Consider the following 19079-nt stretch of genomic DNA (forward strand, 5'->3'; position numbering starts at 1 on the left):
AAGCTCTGCTAAATAAGGCATAATTTATCATTCTGCATCTAGCACAAAGGCTGTATAATAGCGCATTATGTGCTCTGGCTAATTCAACAGATCAAATCATACCACCAGGTATTAGCAGTAGTCTGTTGAGGACATAGGGATGTTTTCATAATGTTTTGCCCATGAATATTAAAGTATGTCAGGAAATATTTTGTAATGAAGTTCAGGATCTCTAAAATTCCACTTTTAGTTGATTAGATAAAAGGGTTATGGAGGCATGCATATTCAACATAAAAAAAACCCGCGACAACGCTGATGAGAAGTCAGATGGACATTAGAATATGGCAACAGAGTATTGATTTGTATGGCTTAAAATAAAGCAGCAAATCTGCAAAAAAAGTAATATGATATGCTGAAAAATCTGTGGAAAATCAGAGACGCTTAATTGTGACTATATATAACAGAGCCAAGATGAGTCCTAACCTACTGCAACATTTGCATTTTATAGATTTTTAGTAGTAAACATTTACATAAAATATCTAAGATTTTTTTGAAATGCTAGTCATTTACTGCAAGGTTTTCAGTAGTTTTCTTAAAGATTACTGAATGAATAACAATAAGGTAACATTGACACAAAGTACTTTATTAATATTCAGCATTCAGGTGTCCATGGCAACAAGAAGATTAAATATTCTGAATAATGATGGTTACCTACTTGCCTCATTGTAGAAAACCTGGTTTTATCTTTTTTTTTTTTTTTTTTTTTTTTTTTTTGTTTATTTCCAGTATGCATTCTCATTGTTGGTTTCAGTGGGTAAAATTTCTTCTAGACAGACTGAAAATTAAGTAGCATATTCTGGTTTTCTTTTTTTTTTAATTACAGATTCAATATACACGGAGCGATACATGGGCCTTCCTATAGCAAGTGATAATCTGAACAACTATAATGTAAGAAAGAGATCACTTTATTTCATTTTTTTGAAGTGTGTTTCTTTTCTAAAACACTCTATTTTTCTTTATACAGTCCTAGTTCCTTCCCGATGGGAAGAAATAAGTTTGTTTCTTCTTTTCCAGCTATGTGTGTTGCATTGTGCTTTTAGAGGCTGAAGTCTCATGTGTTTGGATTTGCATGAGGCAGTTACTCCTTGCTATATGGTGTGGGCTTTCTGTTGTTTGTTTGGTGTGTTGGGTTTTTTTACATTCAGTTCCATTTGGCTACTTTGCAGACTGTAAAACAAGCTGTAAAAACTGTTTTATTTTAATCCCCAAGAAACAAATTTGTTTTAAAATTTAATATGCTCGTGGGCAAACTATGCTTTATCTTAAACAATATTTCCACCAAAACAAATGTACTCCAGTTCTTTCTGAAATGTAATTTTTTAAAAAAGGGTATTGTGTGAACTTTATTGCTTTAGGAATCTGCAAGATTTTTTTCAGGGAAAGCAAAATCTCCTAAGTATTTGGAAACTTTGACAGGTAGGCAAGTCTGTCTGTACTGTGATCCTAGCAAACGAATTGCAGACCAACTGAGAGCCAGCAGTGTCGGGGCTGGAATTTTGACCCCATCTCCACAAGGTATCCAAGGTTTGGTCTAAAATGACTAATGATTGCCCAGAAGTGAGGGAATTTCCAGGTGTTCTAATGGGAGCAAAATACCTGTAGACTGTTTGTCCTCGTTATGGCATGATGAATTGTTTGACTTGGTCTTTGTGCCAGCTGCTTTCTGTTGCCTCAAGGACTTTTTGAAGTCACAGGTAACTGGGCGTACGGCAGAGCAGCCCAAGCCTTCTGTAAGGTTTTGTTAAATTTCAGATCTAGGTGGAAATACTGTGGCTATTGGAGAACAGTGAGGGATCTGAGGGGTACTTTGTGCCCTGGTTATTGGGGTGTTTCACAGAGGTGTTCAGCCGTGGTGATGCTGGAACAAAACATGGATGTCGGAGGAAAAGAGACGGGGCATTCTGTGTTCGGGTTGGTAAAGAAGACAGTGTAGCACTGCTTGTGTCTTGATGCATGAGAAAAATCAGTGTCATGGGGGAAGAAGGGTGGGGGTTGTTGCATTGATTTAAAAGTATGTAAAACATATAAAAACATACGTATGTGGACTTGAAACGTCTGTTTTGACTTACCACTACAGTAATCTAGTTTTGTCAACTGCGATATTGGACATTCTGGTCAAAATTGAGAACAATGGCAGTGACTGCTGGAAGACTTGGTACTGCGTCTGCCTCTTCTAACCAGTGAGCTGCTTGGGCCCACGGGGGACTGACCAGCAGCCCGCAGCCGCCTGCCTGCCTTTTTCCAAATGTGTTTCTTTAAGGCAGTGGGAACAGTAGGAGGTCTGCGAGGTAGCAGTGTAAATAGAAGTTACTGTCGTCGTGCAGAATGAACGTTAACACTCTGGGTGCACAAAGTCATTCACCAGCTTCACGGCACAGATGGCAACAGAGGACTGTTTAATCCTTTCAAGCCAGGAGTCGGATTTTCTTGGCATAGTATCCATTGCTGGCAATGGCCACGTTGAAACTGCCAGTACCAAAGAGCTAAAGGTTTCAAATGTGTTACTCAGAGGACTAATTGGGGAGAATGGTGGCTAGATGGAGGAGGGGTAATTGCACAGATCAGATTGTCACACTTCACTGCTGCTCCTGGAGATAGGAGAATGCAACTGAAGCCCTCATTCATTGTTAAAAGCCCGAAATAATGTATTACTTGGAATTCACTTTTCCACATAAACCTGGGGGGGGTAAGGGGGGAATAGCTCAAAAAGTGAGTTTGTTGCTTTTCATGTAGCATCAATGGAAGGGGCGTGGGATTTTGTTGCCGAAGACCCTTACTGACTTCAGCCCAGCGTGTTCCTGGCTGGCAGCCCCTTTGTTCAATGTCCCAGTCGCGGTAGCCGGCCTACTGGCCGCTTGTTGCTGATGGGAGCTGTTTTCTGAACTGAATGTTTTTTAGCAAGTAAATGCAAAACATGTACTGAAAGCTCTCCTAGCTGAAGCTGTTAAAGCATTTTTGAACCGTTAACTTCGTACTGTCAGGTTTGCCTGCTGCATCATGTATTCTCTATCCTACTGCATCCGCTATAAAGCTAGCTTGAAAAGTGAAAGGTTGCATAAACTGTACTGTGTGCCCTAATTTAAAAGAAATGGGACTGTGTACGCACCTGCTTAGAGAAAATACATGCTGCTAGATGCCTTCCTAATGCACAGAGTATTAGTAATGACTGAATATATAGTCTCAAGAAACTAGCTGTGGTAAGAGGGGTACACCTGACATTTATATGACTGTGACATTAGGTTTCACATTTATTAAAGGAAGAGAATCTGAGATGTTAAATACTCTTTGTCAAGAGTCAAGTCTGAGGGATGACTCACGCTCCTCTAAGTGGGCTAATTAGGTGTGAACAGTACCTTTTAAGGTAGTTGTGAACTACTAAAAATTAGAGCTTTCTGAAAGAAAGGAGCAAGCATGGGTGGAGCTCCCAATATAATTAATGGTGTAGGGATCCTAGGCTGAATGGCAGAGAAGTTGTCAGCCCAGGAAGAAATATTCCTGATGTAAAAGACTTGAGATGAAATCAGGGCAGAGCTCTAGAGGTCAGATGCAGTAGCCATGTAAAGCACACCAGAGACTGTTCAGCTTGTGAGAAGATTATTTTGCAGTTCACTCTGAATTTGATATGCTTTTGGCAAGTGTTTGAAACAGTCATAGATTTGGCAGTCTTCTTCTAGCAGATTTGAAATGTTCAGTCCTTAGGAACTGCTGCATCATTAGGTTATGCAAAACAGGGTACAATTTTGTAAATATGCCATCTTGTACTGATTTGACATTTGTTCTATTATCTGAGAATATGCTAAAGGGAGAGAGACCTTCAGTTTCAGCCAAACCCTAACTTGTTTGTGGAGTGCTGATAAAATGTTGACTGCTGTGTGATCTTTAGAAAAGCCAGTTACACTCAGCAGGGCCCAATCTCAGTACTTGTACACGTTATCTTCTCAGAACCTTTGTCCCAGCAGTGTAACTATGAAACGGAAGGGGTAAATTAAGTTGTATTTATTTGCTGTCCACTTGAGGGTTGTTCAGCTGATATAGCTGTTGCTGTAACTGTGCATAACTTGAGATTGCTCCCTGTCTTGTAACCTTCTTTTTTTTGGCAGAAATACTGTGTCCTTAAAGCACATTTTAGGGAAGGGACTCTTCATGTTGAGTATGAGTACAGCAAGTGAGACATCATGTGCAAGTGATTTAAAAAAAAAAAAAAAACTCTTGTGTGTTCCTTCTTTCTAAAGTATTGTACAAATAGTTTATCTTGTTTAATGTTTGGATGTCACGATTTTAGCCTTCCTTTTTCTAAAACTGCTTTTGGAAAGTCGTTCTCAGAAGTGTAGCTTAAGTCAGGCTTCCACTCGAAGAAAGTTTGCTGTCCCTTAAACTAGCGCTGACTTGCTGGAAGAAAGCGTATGAAGGTGATCTATCAGGTTTCCCTCTGTACCTGCAGAAAATGATGCACTCAAAGGATATGGCTTGATTCCTTTTCTTTTTTCTCGCCACTGCCTCATCACCGCCCCCCCACCCCCCCACCCCATCCCATCCCATCACTGGGCCATTACTTTCTGAATCGTTCTTTGGGTCAGCTGCTGTACCAGCGCTCCTCACTAAATCAATGTCCTGTCTCCAGATTTTGGCACTCTCGCAACTCTCTGTTCTTACTGCATGATACCAGCCCGTTTCAATGGATAGCGTCGTGCTTCCAGTGGGCATGGATTGCCGTATACTAGATGGGATTTCTGGTGCTCTGCAGCCTTTCACTATCAAAAGAGGGCAATTGCAGTCTTGCGGATTGGAGGGTGGGGTTTTTTCCTGTCTGGTTGAGTAACTACAAAGAACTCATTTCACCTATGAGAGAGTTGTGGTACGCTATTCTGCCATGACAAAAGGAATTTAATATTTATACTTACTTCAAAGATTCATGAGTGTACAAGAGACAGAAGGAAATTAGAACACTTCTGTGTCTTGGTAATACAATGTATTTGATTTTTTGGGAATACTAAATGCAAATCTCTGTGCAAGGATCCAGCCTTAGTACAAGGTGGGGGAAAAAAACACCCGAACAAAACCACCACATTCTTTTGTTCCTTATTGTTTTTTCCTTGCCATAGAAGCTTTCAAGTTGCTGTAATATCGAGAAAACTGCCACAGGGATACAGTCATTTTCAGCAGAGAACTCCTGTAATGTTGCTAATAGAAGGAAATTTAATTCAACGTATTTTTGCCCCATTATGCTGGTTGTCTTATGAAGCCTAAAACATCTTGTCTGTTGTCCTTTTTTTTTCTTCCTGCTCTCGTGGCAGAGCACTGTTCTGTTCCCTTTCCTTGCCCAAACTAAAGATCTTACCTGCAGTCCTTACTTTCCTCATTTAGTACCTAGTCACACTAGCAAGTCAGGTGGTTAGTATGTTCTAGGGAATATGTTGTTACTGTGTTTTAGGTTTCTTGATTAATCTTAGTTGCTGATTATTTTTACATCACTGTATTGTGTTTCAGTTCCCAAAATGCAGCTTGACTTCTATTTATTGATTTGGTCTAGTGGTTTTTCCTTCAGGCATTTCTCTGTCACAGTTGGGGGAGAGCATTGTTTTACCCTTCTTGTTGGCCATTTTTACTTGAGACTGATGAAATATTATCATTCTGTGGGCTTACCTACAGGTAAACTAGTGTAGGTTTTGGTGGGGAGGATAACGCGTGTAGTCTCTGCAATATCTACTCCTCGCTATCACAGGGTGCACTGTTGCCATGGCAACATTTTTTTAACTTTTCTTCAGTCGCACAGGAAACCTATGGCAAGGGGTGTGCTGCAGGCTAACGACGTTAGCATTGCATTAAATGTGTGTCTCACAAAACTCTTCCCCTCTGGAATTGCCTGTTTCTTTGCAGACATAACCCTTGGTACTAATTGCAGACAGGTGCAGAATGGTTTGCATGCGAGTGCAGTGCTGTTGGGTATGTGAACATGCTACCTGGGGCTGCGGGGCCAGAGGGGAGCAGGGGTGGTTGTTTTTATCTGAAGGACCCCAGACTGTGTCAACAGGAATCAAAGTCACTTGGTAGCAAATAATCTTCTAATAAATAGCACCTTTTTTTCTTTTTTTTTTCCTTAATTTCAGAGTTCAACAGTAATGGCCAGAGCTGAAAAATTCAAGGAAGTTGAATACCTCCTTATTCATGGAACAGCAGATGGTGAGTTGCAGTTAATTAGACATTTTAGTATTACAGACAGGTTTGCTATTCTACTACTGACAAAACAAAAGCATGAAGGGGCAAGGCTGTTACATTTACGTCAATAAAATAATACTGCTTTCTGCAACTAATTTGTGTTACAGTCAGCAGTGCTGGGGAGTCTTCTGTGTTCATTATTTTGCTTTTCCCCCAGAGCAGTACAGAAGCAATTTTTTGTTTACCTTTTTCCTCTTTTTCTTCCACTTTTCAGATAATGTTCACTTTCAGCAAGCCGCACAGATTTCCAAAGCTCTTGTTGATGCTGAAGTGGATTTTCAGGCAATGGTATGGTTCTGTTTTGTTTATCATCATACAAATAGGTTTGTATTATGAGAATAATAGCAAAAGCTCCCTGTTGTTAGGTATAAATCAATTGCCATCTTTAGGTGCAAGTATGTGAACTTTCATTTAGGTTCAGTAACTGCAATTTTAACATAACACACCCATGTATCTTCTGTACAAGAAAAAATGTAAAGCAGCTCCTCCTCATATTTGACCCTGTTTACCTGATCTTTAATTTTGTTAATTTGTGTTCTCAGACAAACAGCCAAGCCAATCCCAATCTTTGCATATACCCAAAGTCCAATGAATTGTATCTTACAGATATAGGATATAAGGAAAGGTTAACTTCAGCTAAGTCCAAGATAACCTGTCCATCACGTTTGGTATGTCTGTATTGAACTTGTAAGAAAGACAAGTAGTTATTTGCCCCTTTTTATGCTGTACATGGAAACTCTCTGACTATGGTGCAAGCTCTTCCTTTCCTACCTTCTCCCAGCCCTTGGAGAGCAGTGCTGGAAAGGATAAAGTATAGAAGGATGCCAAATGCACCAGTACATGGCTGTCCTTCACCCAGACTTGCAGAGCTTACAGGGTGCAGAGATCAGGCATCACTCTAAACTGAGGAGCTGCATCTACCCTCCACGAGGACAAGCCACGTATTCATTTTGTACTTTCAGCGTGAATAGATGGTGTATCCCACACACAAAGCAGGGACAAAAGTCTCCTAGCAGCTTCCTACCACCATCTTTGCCTCCATGCTGAGCTAGCCTCATGCTGGGATAATTTTAAATGGCTGCGCTTGTTTTTATGTCTATCATGTTTGATTTATATCATTTAAATGTAGCTGGAACTAACATTCTCTGTATTTTTCTTTCCCACAGTGGTATACTGACAAAGACCATGCCATCACCGGTCAAGCACATAAGCATATTTATACCCATATGAGCCATTTCATAAAGCAGTGTTTCTCTCTGCCCTAGCACCAGCATTTTGGTCGTTAGTGATGGTACTGCTCCAGAAAACTCTCTAGCCTATGTACACTGAGGCAGTGTAAACTTTTATGAATCAAGAGGAGATAAGGGTCAGCTCTTGGGATACCTATGTACACAATGAAATGCTAGTCTTTATAATGATTTCTGTTGCCAAGCAACTATTGCATTTTTACTGATTGTGTTTTATCAGGTCTTAACATCTCCAGAATGTAGGTATGTTGAAGACTTATGGTACTTGCTTGAACCAGTACCTTTTGATACTTCAGTCTAAAAGAGAAACAGTCCAGTTTTCTGTATTAGGGTAATGAATGATGAAGATGTCACAGAGGAACCAACATGGAGAGCAGTTGAGGGATAAAAACAATAATGTTTCCAACAAAAAAAAAAATATTAACCCTGTGATCATTTCTGTGAAAATACTGATAAAACTTTAAACAGATTTTTGAAGAAATTACCTAATGCTTGATAAATTATTATTTTAGAAACAGTATCAGGAATACTGCAATGTTAATATTTTCTATGCAGAATGAAACACTTTGTTTACTGCAGGTCCTTGTGTTAGTATTTTCTCTGCAATCTCTTGGATTACAATTGTAGACGTCTTGCAAGGGAAAACGTGTAACCAGCTTTCACCAAAGATTTTTGAATGATATCTATTCAAACCAATGGCACTGAATTTTTTTGTTTCCTATCATAGTAATGTGATTTTTTTTGCTTCCTTTATAGTCAAAAAGGCTGCTACTGTAGGAATCTGCACTGGTAGAATCTTATCTGGGAACTCTAGCAGCCCACCATTGTTTCTCTATGGAACAGAAAATTTTTTTTTTCTGAACTTTGCTATTTCCTGATGAATAGGATATACTCCTTGCACTCAAGCATAAAACAATACAATGCAAACTCGCAGTCACTTAAAGCAAGGGCTGGACTGTAACCCTCATGGGAACATGCTATTTAGCAAACCTGCTTTTCCTTGCAGCCTACCAGTAAACTTCTGTTTTATCGTCAGCACTCCAGGTAGGCTTCTCCATCTGAAGATAAGATTGATTTTCTTAATTTCACATAGATAGAAAAGATGCAACCCACTTGTGCTACAAACTGTGCTGCTTTAAAATAATAAAGACATTAAGTTATGAAAGGAAGTGCAGTCCATATCATTGAAAATGTTGCTCCTAGAATTCTACAAAAATCCATTAATTTTGAGAGTGCCTTACAGTGAAGTTCCTGCTTTTGTTTAATGGTATCATGTAATGGAGTGTGATGTGATTATCTAACACTTAGTTTCTTGATATTAGATGCCAGCATGTGATTATGTATGCATTGTGGGTTATTAGTGACATTAGCTGTGAATGTAGAAGTACTCATACAGACCGATAAAGCTTGGGGGAGATGGGGGAGAATGTCAAGACAGCTTGTCCTTAAATTAGAGAAGAGGGTCTGAGGTGAAAATAAGGTTTGGTTTCACAAACAAATTAAAAACTCACAAAACAAGTTTTTTTGGCAAACAGACTAGAGCTGGGCATTATAAATACAATCATCTTGCACTCAGTTTATGAGTGGTTCTAATGTAGACTGGCACTACTGTTCTATAGGATACAGGCTGTCAGTTGTCTCCAAGAGTTTAGTGTCCACGTCTCTGATTCTGTCGACTCAAGGGAAAGAAACATCACTCAGTTTACAGGTAGCTCCCAGCAATGCTGATAGGTTATAAAAAAGATGGTAATTATGAACTTCTGGATGGCTTGTGTATGCAAGGGGCATATAGTAGTTTTTTTTAGACAAAAAAGGTATTTCTGTAATCCAAAAACTACATTAACTAGGCTCTCATATTCAAGTACTGCAAGTATTCCCTTAGTGTAATCAGAGAAGCATTAAAAAAAACCTTTTTAAATAAAACTAAAACTTTTATGGTCTGGGTAGGTCTTTCATTACGTAAAGATGCCGTTCTTTGTGTCTGATCTACCTTACTGAGGCTAGCTGGGAAACTCTTCTGTTCTCTCAATACATAGTCCTGTTTTAACTCTTATCTGTGAGGCATAACAAAGTACAATGATAATTATCTTGTATTTCTTTGTCTGGAAAACAACTTCTAAGTTATGCTGCTGATGATAAGAGCCTGATGCAACTTTAAAACAAAATGTTTTATTGGTATAGTAAGTGTCCTAAGAAACATCAATTTAGTGTCTAATTTTTCGCTCTGGTGTATCTCCCTCAGCTCCAGAAATAATGCAGACAATAGGACAACAGAGCTGCCTCAGGGAACTGACAGCTAACTTGAAATGCATGAGCACAGGTAAATACCTAAAACTGAGGCCACAGAAGAAAGCCAGCTCATTTCATTAATGTACAAAGCCAGCACTAGGAACCAGTTGTGCCTGAAGTAGTGCCACATGCTAGAGTTAGTTAGGCACCTACCAATTACCTTTTTTCTCTGTATTTTTTTCCATGGGAAATGGATACTTAATTTTGTTGTACAATACACTTTGTGTAAAATCCTAACAACAGAAGCAGCTGAAGCCTGAGGTGTGACTGTTACTGTTCTGAGGCTGGGAGAGTTCTAGTCTCTGGTTTAAAAACTGGTGAAGAAGTTCAAAGGGACTTAGTAAGATGGAGTCAATACTTCTAAGTATTGGGTTTTGGCTGTAGTACTAGGCTTTAAGGCCTAAAAGTTTTTCAGTAGCAGAAATTTAGGGTCCTGAGAATAGCGGAAGCTCCCACAACAGGCAGTAGGCTAAGCTGCTGTTCAACTATTACACACTTTAAATATTGTAGCATTAAGGAATTTTAAATTGTATGACCTTACCTATTGATCTGTAAAAAGACCCAACTACAGCTGCCTGGTCCACATCATCTCAGGAGCAAGGGGAACCAACTCGTGACCAGGAAATCAGAATTTAAGTCCCACTCTCTTCCTGGAACAGGTCAGTTATGTGCCATCCCTGATGGCATGCTTAGTGTTAAGAGTCAGACCAAGTACACTGCCATCAACTACACGCAGCAAGCCAACACTGACAGCAGTGCATGTTTCAATGAGATTCCACTTTGAAAGGGAACAGGAATGGGCTCTAAAATTCATAAATTTGTGAAGCACATTCAAGTGTCAGGTAGACATTTAAACTACTGTACCATGTTGCATACTTGTTCTGGGTTTTGCAGTGTAAAAATAAAATTAAAATCAGTTAGGATAAATATTTATTTTCACATAACATTTCTTAATTGTGAAAAACACAATAGTCTATTCACATGTACACATAAACTTCTGTAATAAATTACATCCAAGAAATTGAGTAATTTTGACCAGGAATATGAAATTAGAAGTAAATATAGCACTACATTTGCTTTATATTGTGTGTGATTTCAGAATGTTAAGATTAACATTGGAATAGCATTTAAATTCACACAAGAACAGAGTGACTGTTTTAAATTAAAACCACTCTGAAATACTGAACAGAAATACAGAATGCCATTAAATACACTGATTTCTTAATATTCTAAGAGTTGGTCAAGTGAAACTAATACATTTTGATTGTATACATTATCTGTAACAAAGTTAGCAACATATTAAAACACCACCAGGCTGCTTTCGGGACAAACCAGTATTGAACTTCTATACTAACCTTAAAACAATTGGAATCTTACAATTTATCATCAAGTACACAAAACAAAGCATTTAACCTTAATGCATTGGCATTTTTTTCCTAAATTTACAAATACAAACATTGAATTAAATGTAAATTGTTCTTTGTGTCCATTAGATTATGGTTTTTTCTCTATAAAAATGGCCTTTAATGGACTTTGATAATGCTAAGTCAAATTTAGAACAGTGACCCTATTAGTTTGCAGCAAAATGCAATTATCATTTATGGCTAAAGTAGTAAAACATACACACTCATGCACAAAAAACATTAGAAGGAATACTTTAAATGTGCTGGATATGAAAAGTTGTTCACGAGGTGTATGGAAAGATTATCAAATTTTGGAAAGCTGGGGAATGTTAGAGCCCTGTGGATGAGTTGTTATAAAGATTACAAGACTGTAATTCTTATTTGTAGGATTCAAAGTAATAGTGTAATAATGGCAGCCTTCATTTAATCATTTAAAAATTTATCTTAAAAAAATTTTAAATCAGTGAATTCCAAATAACGCAGTAAAACTTTTGCTCCACATCTCTATTCCTTCAACACCTAATCTCAACAGTCGTTGTTTTACACAAAAGAATGGCTTGAAGGATCAGGCAGTAACAAAATCCACTATGAAAAATGTCTTTGTAATGGCTTTAAAACCACATTTTACTTTGCAATGTTGTTTTTATCTTTTAATCAATATGTACTTGATGGAATAGTGAAGAGCTGTAACAAAACCAACAGCAGGACAACCATTTAAGTATTATACACAATTAATCTCTGAAATTAAGAAGTTTACAGTTGTTAGTAGGGAGAGGACAATATAAATATGCCCTTTATGTGGCTGTATTTTTAGGCAATGAAGAGGAAAATCACTGGGCAGGTGATAGAACTGCATGTGGAGTATAGTTTGTATCTACAAAATTTTCCTTATTATAAAATAATGGATTGATTAATGACATAATGCAGTTGATTGGCCTACCACAGCAACATTCATACAATACAAGATACTGTAATCACAGATTGCATTTTAAGAAATACTGTTCCCATGTTTCACATCAAAGGATGTGGTGGTGGTGTTCAACTAAGGTGAGATAATGTTTTTAATATATATTTTTAATATATATTTTTATATATTATATGACTATGTTCCAGTTACATACAAATTTGAATATTAAATACACTGTATTAAATCAAGGAAAACTTCACAAATACAGAATCTGACCCCTGCAATCCTCATTGGCAAGAGTAATCCATGACTTCAAAAGGACAGCTTGAGAGGAAAGGATTATCCTTGTTAGTTTGTTCACAGGGTCAGAATCAGTTGTTACTTTAAAAATGTCTTTAATGTTTGCTCGTCAGTTTGGGTCTCCTGAAATAATTTACTGGAGTTAGGTGATTTGAAAAAAACAAATTGGAACAAGTGTTTTCAAGTTCTGAGAATCTTGAATGAAGATTATTAATTATTCTCACACAGAAAAAGTAGCAAAATACAGTACAAAACCTAATTAACAGGAAAAGTTGAATTTGAAAGAAACTCTGCTTGTTAAATGTTATGATACGAATACTGATAAATGGCCAATATCAGCAAAGAACATGAAGATTTTTTGGCATTGGCTACTGCAACTTATACACAGATACTAGACAAAGCAGACATTTAGACAAGGTGAAATGAGACAAATATTGCACTACATTACACTGTGCTAGTTTGAGATGAAAGACAAAAGTTACAAGGTCAAATCATTTAGATTTAGTGGTTGTGGCACTCCTTTCATTCGTTGTAAAAAAAAAAAATTTAATTGAAGAACAAGTCATAGACAAGTACTCCCGGTCAAACACCTTTCCCTGAGTCAGCTTTCTTCTCTTTTCTGATTTCAGCACTAGGAAAAGAAGGAAAAAAAAGTTACAGCAGCACTATCATATATATTTACTGTCTACCTGAAAACCAAACATTGCACTGATATTTTAATTAATTTTTCATGCTGCATAGCACAAACTGGGAAGCAAGTGAAAGTTTCTGTGCTGAATGGTGGCGCAAGACATCAGCCAGCATTTTAGTGGCGAGGTAGGTAAAGAACTGTAAGATGTACAGACAGACAAGCCAGCCAGCATGCAAGCAAAGATAGCCACTTTTTTTTTTTTGGCAAATACAACTGTAAATTGATTAATAATGGTAATGTTCTCAGACAATACCGGCATTTTCTTAAATGCACAAATGAGGTCACAATTAAGTATTCTTGTCTTTAAAATGTAGTCTGTTGTTCAATGTACATTTAGAAGGAATGTTTCTGAACTAGAGCAGTGCAATCCAGTTTCCAACTGTAATATTTGGCTTTCAGTCTTGATTGAGGAGAACAAGAGAAGGCTGGGGGAGTGAGGAGTGATAATATCCCCATTTGGAGCCTAATACATACTTCCTCATGTATACATTATAAGGAAGTAACTTTTTTTTTTTTAAAGCCTGGAAGATCATACAAAAGCCATATCACTAAGAACTCTGAAGCAGATTTCAAATTTGGATTCAGCTTTTTTCCAGTTAAAACACTGTTGATTTGCCTACAGAAAGCAATATATGTGTGAAGAGGGTCCTAATTTACAATAGTGTAAATAAATAAAAAGTCATGTTCTTGCAATGAGTGTCAGTCACACTACAAAAATGCAAAGAGGTTTCCACAACACAGGCAAATCAAGCCTTCAACAAAGAGTGGCAGGGTATCTAAAAAAAAAAAGATGGTTCTGAGAACAAACCTGTATCAAGTACATAACCTACCAGGTTTCATGGGAATAATTCCTTAACTAGAATGAATGAGAAATAGGCTGAGTTACACAAGGCTTAGAGAAAGCAAGATCAATTCTCAAATTCTTAAGGCGATTCATGCACAATTTTACAATCGTCTGGCATTTTTCTTCACATAAAAATTGCTTTAAGGATACAATTCAGTTCAGCCAAAGCTTACTTCTGTGCCTATGGCAGCTTCCAGAGGTGTTAATGGAAATAGCAAAAGAATACCAACTTCTGCCACTTCAACTGCCAAAACTGTCACCTTCTGTAGAACAGCGATAGAATTGGTGGGTACGATACACTTTCTGCACACAAAGGGTATGCAAACAAATTCCTGGGGGGTGAATTTAAAGTGCAGCAGTACAGCAGGCAGAGAGTTACCTGTGCTTAGTAAAAGCAAACACTGAGGATGTGTTGTGTGCCTTACAGTCTATATGTCCATGTTTTAGGTGCCGCTGTGATAACAGGAAAGTCTTCCTTCTATTTAGGATTCACATCTCTCTCTGAGCATCTCCTGCAGATGTCGGCTTTAATGCCTTGAGAAATTTGGGAAAAAAAAAAGGACAAGTCCAGTCTTTTACCAGTAAAACATGGAACTGGTGGATCTGTAAGGGACTTGAAGCTCTCTTCCTCCCTACCAAGGGAGCAGTCTAACAAGCCTGAGAAGGAAGGTTTGGGATGTGGGATTTGCCTGTCTCCAGGTGGAGAAGGGAACTCACACCATCTACAAAGTGATAGTAGCCTATCAAAGTGATAGAGCCTCTTTCTCCAATATTTTAAAAGACCAGCTCAGACTACCTTCTATACATGGTCAGATCTTCTGCATATGTTTTGAAATTGCTATCTGGAAGACTTAGTATTATAAGCAAAGACAGAGGAAGATTTAATTACATGTGCTAAAGAGGGTTATGTTTCAGATAGGTGCCTTGGTATTCAGTTCTACCAAGACAGGCTCAAAAGCAGACCTTTAGGTCCCTAGGAATTTTAATAATGAAAAATGGAGGTTGGAAAATTGTAAAGTTCAGGTGCCTCTGTGGCTAGGCAACAGTTGACGAAGTAAATATGATTTAAGTCCTCTCTTCAAACACTTAAATACTGTTAGGAGTCTGGGATGTAAGACCTGTCACACACTACGCTACTTCATAGAGCCAGGGGCAAGGCAAAGCTTACAATTGATAGACGTTATCCATGCATCAGGGTGAAAGAGCATTTGTTATAAACCCTTTCTGCCTAAAATCTCTCTTTGGAGATGATCTTAGTTTATTATTGGTCAGTCTTTCATTGGCCAAGTCAACTCCATATTTAATTAGTACAAAAAACTTCCTGATTTTATGTATTCCAGAAATCACCTATGTTAATTGATCAGTGCCTTATGTAAAAGGCATTACATGAAATCACAGTACAGTGTCATAAATTAATTATCCCCATTTAATAATATTTTGGGATATTAGCATAAGAAAGTAGACCTGACAACAGTAAGAAGAGTACTAATCACTTCTGTAGTTGAACTTCAAAAGGCATCAGGAAAATAATTTTAAAACAATGTGATTTTTTTTTTCCCCCCTATGGTAAGATACCCTTCACTGAAGGGAACTGTGTCATGTAACACTGGTGATCTTGATTATTTGCAAAAATGATCCTGATGACTGCTACCACTCCAAGCTTTCTTTTTTCTCAGTACTTAGGATTGAATTACATCTTCATGTAATGCTACATGCATTTAGGAATATAATGTTTCTTTAGCTCTGTCTCTATTATGATTTAAGATTAATGTTGTCTATGGTTTTGCTTATCAGAAAGCAAGCCTTCCAGGTTTAAAGTGCTTCGAATCTACTTCTGTCTGGGAATCTGAGACAAGCTAGAGCACATGAAAAAGCAGGATTTCATATTCTTTAAGAGGTTGTTCCTTTATAACAGGACACTCATACCTAAAACCATAAAACCTGTGATCTCTTAGTTCCTTTCACCCGAGTCTTTGTTTTCATGAGCAAAGATACAAGAACAGGCCATTAGAAAATTAGTTTCTATTTTACTGCAGTGGAACAGCCAAAGCATCTTTTACCAGCATTGTCTGAGCCACTGTCTATGTGGATGCTCTCTGCTCAAAGGATCTTTGAAAATTTCAGGTAAAAACCATACATGTTTACATACCAGCAAAGAAAGCAATATCCACCAGAAAAATTACAACTGCTGTACCATACATGTTTACATAACATCATACCAGCAAAGAAAGCAACATCCACCAGAAAAATTACAACTGCTGTACACATCCTTCTCCCATGCATCACACTGCTTTCACTGTGACAGGATCTTTTTCTGCCCATGTGTAGGGCTGAAGGCAAATCAGAACTGCACTGCTATTTTGACTGTCAGTGAAATAGCATTAAAATGATCACATTAGTGAGCTGCTCTATGGGTGTCCGAAATGAAGATTCTGTGGTCATCAACTGTTCATCTTGTTTATGCTGTTTAGGGAAAGGAACAACACTGAAAGGCAGCAGGTGATTTTGGGGTGATGAAATTAAAAAATGCATTTCACTACAAAATTTCTTCTCTTACTGCATCTTTCCACCATAAAACAATGACCACCTGTTTCAAACACAGAGCCTATTTTGAAAACTAAATTCAGAAATGGGCAGAATATAATTTTATATTTTAAAAAAGTAAAAGAATTTTAAAAATCTAGGAGTAAATTCAATTTAACATTTAAATATACTACATCTACAGTTTCTATTTTTAATACACAATAAAGTTCAAATTTTAATATTAAGGACTTCGATTAAGACATTTTACATTCCTATTTGAAGTTTCTTTTCATTCTCTCTCCCCAAAAATTACACAAAATAAAGTCATTTGGGTTCCCAGATGACACCACTTTGAAGTGGAAGATACAGTCAAGGAAAAGGTTGGGGGACAGGGTCTTACCTTTGGGGAATCAGCTTCTAGAGTGATTAGGAAGGGGAGCTTATGACAAAAATGTGATATAAAACAATTAACTAGAAAATAGTTAAATTTAACATTTGTGGAAACAGAGGAAAATCTCTTACAATCACACTGTGCTTGTATTTAATATTTTCTTATTCCCATAATAACTCTGCAGCACAGATAAAACATCATTGCTTCGTTTTCCATTTGTCTGGACTAAAATTTATAAGTATTTAACTGTTCTGAGTACAAGTGAAGTAGGCAGAAAAATGAAAAGAAGTGATGCAATCTTAAAATTATTTTAACTCCAAATATTGGTAGATTGCATTCAGAGTACTGGGCTCTTCATAGAGCTATTTCCAGGGCAATGATGACCACTTCTTTTTCAAGAGGAAAGAACAAAAGCAAGCAGAACAAACACAACAGCTGTTGTGCAATATCCAGGTGTAAGTTGGTGGTTCATTACATCAAGCATGCTCAACTTCATTTTCCACTGTAGCATAACTAAATAGCATGCAAATATTTGTGATTTTTTTTTCTAAATAAATGTACATTGTGTTTTGAGCTCAGAATATTATGACTGGACATAAATAAAAGGAAACCTCAAGAAATAAAACTGCAAGATGCTAGAAATCTTTCTAATCCCTAGCAAAATATTCTATTACCAGTTCAACACCAATATATAAAGCATAATGTAGTAAAAAAAATTAAAACCTTTTAGAAGGAAAGCTTGACTCCTTATCTTTTGCATTCTCAGAGGAGATCAACAATGTCTTCCACACAGCAGTTTTTGCCATTTCATCAGAAATGTTTATCACAGATGGGTCATCTCTAGCCAAGAATAAAAGTAAATACACAATAAAACAACGAGCAATCAGTCTTTGTTACTTATTAACTCTACAACAAAGTCCTTGAAAACTGATAGTGATGGCAATAAATAGATCATAGAATCATTTTGGTTGGAAAGCACCTTTAAGATCATTGAGTCCAACCGCTAACCTAGCACTGCCAAGTCCACCACTAAACCATGTCCCTAAGTATCACATTTAAGAAATCATGTTAAACTTCAAAAATCCTGAAAGATGACTTAAGTATTCTCTTAAAACATCTTAGCACTTTTTTAGCATTTTCCTCCTCCAGCAGCAATTAATCACAGTAATATCAATAAAATATATTGTTTCACTTCCAACTAATACACAGAGAAAAAATGAGGAACTGTGAAATTAAATATTGCCCGAGATATCACAGCATGCCAGTAGCACAGCTGGATTAAACAAGAATCCTAAGAGTTTGTAGCAGTTCTCAAAGTACTAATGCTCTGAAACGCCACCTGCTTTTAAAACAATTTTGAAAGCAATCAAAAAACCTTGACAAAGTCAAAGATTTAAAAGATCTAATAAAAATGCCCTAATTAAACAAGCTCCATCAGTAGCTTTAAGCAGCACTTTGTAGTCATTATGCCCCTTAGCTTTACCCGGACTGCTCCAAATATCACAGAATCACAGAATCAATCACAGAATGTTAGGGATTGGAAGGGACCTCGAAAGATCATCTAGTCCAATCCCCCTGCCGGAGCAGGATTACCTAGACCATATCACACAGGAACGCGTCCAGGCGGGTTTTGAATGTCTCCAGAGAAGGAGACTCCACAACCTCTCTGGGCAGCCTGTTCCAGTGTTTGGTCACCCTCACCGTAAAGTTGTTTTTCCTCATATTTAAGTGGAGCCTCCTGTGTTCCAGCTTGCACCCATTGCCCCTTGTCCTGTCAAGGGATGTCACTGAGAAGAGCCTGGCTCCATCCTCATGACACTTGCCCTTTACATATTTATAAACATTAATGAGGTCACCCCTCAGTCTCCTCTTCTCTAAGCTAAAGAGACCCAGCTCCCTCAGCCTCTCCTCATAAGGGAGATGTTCCACTCCCTTAATCATCTTTGTGGCTCTGCGCTGGACTCTCTCTAGCAGTTCCCTGTCCTCCTTGAACTGAGGAGCCCAGAACTGGACACAATATTCCAGATGCGGCCTCACCAGGGCAGAGTAGAGGCGGAGGAGAACCTCTCTTGACCTGCTAACCACACCCCTTCTAATACACCCCAGGATGCCATTGGCTGCCTTGGCCACAAGGGCACATTGCTGGCTCATGGTCATCCTGCTGTCCACTAGGACCCCCAGGTCCCTTTCCCCTACGCTGCTCTCCAACAGGTCTGCCCCCAACTTGTA

General features: G+C 37.9%; 2 protein-coding genes across 3 annotated transcripts in view; one reads left to right on the forward strand and one right to left on the reverse strand.

The window, feature by feature from the left end:
• DPP4 (dipeptidyl peptidase 4) overlaps nucleotides 1-7520 on the forward strand; it is a 44195-nt gene extending 36675 nt beyond the window's left edge. Inside the window, exons 23-26 of the mRNA XM_068407413.1 lie at nucleotides 863-927; nucleotides 6147-6219; nucleotides 6470-6543; nucleotides 7422-7520. Of these exons, the coding sequence (XP_068263514.1) occupies nucleotides 863-927; nucleotides 6147-6219; nucleotides 6470-6543; nucleotides 7422-7520 (311 nt within the window). The remainder of the gene's footprint in view (nucleotides 1-862; nucleotides 928-6146; nucleotides 6220-6469; nucleotides 6544-7421) is intronic.
• Nucleotides 7521-12983: 5463 nt separating this feature from the next.
• The window catches only part of SLC4A10 (solute carrier family 4 member 10), a 132947-nt gene continuing 126851 nt past the window's right edge, over nucleotides 12984-19079 (reverse strand). For both annotated transcript variants that reach the window (XM_068407411.1, XM_068407410.1), the window contains exons 24-25: nucleotides 17574-17690; nucleotides 12984-13032 (exon numbers count right to left, since the gene is read on the reverse strand). In XM_068407411.1, the coding sequence (XP_068263512.1) occupies nucleotides 12984-13032; nucleotides 17574-17690 (166 nt within the window). The remainder of the gene's footprint in view (nucleotides 13033-17573; nucleotides 17691-19079) is intronic.

The sequence above is a fragment of the Nyctibius grandis genome, chromosome 9 (genome assembly GCF_013368605.1).
Source record: "Nyctibius grandis isolate bNycGra1 chromosome 9, bNycGra1.pri, whole genome shotgun sequence".
NCBI lineage: Eukaryota > Metazoa > Chordata > Aves > Nyctibiiformes > Nyctibiidae > Nyctibius > Nyctibius grandis.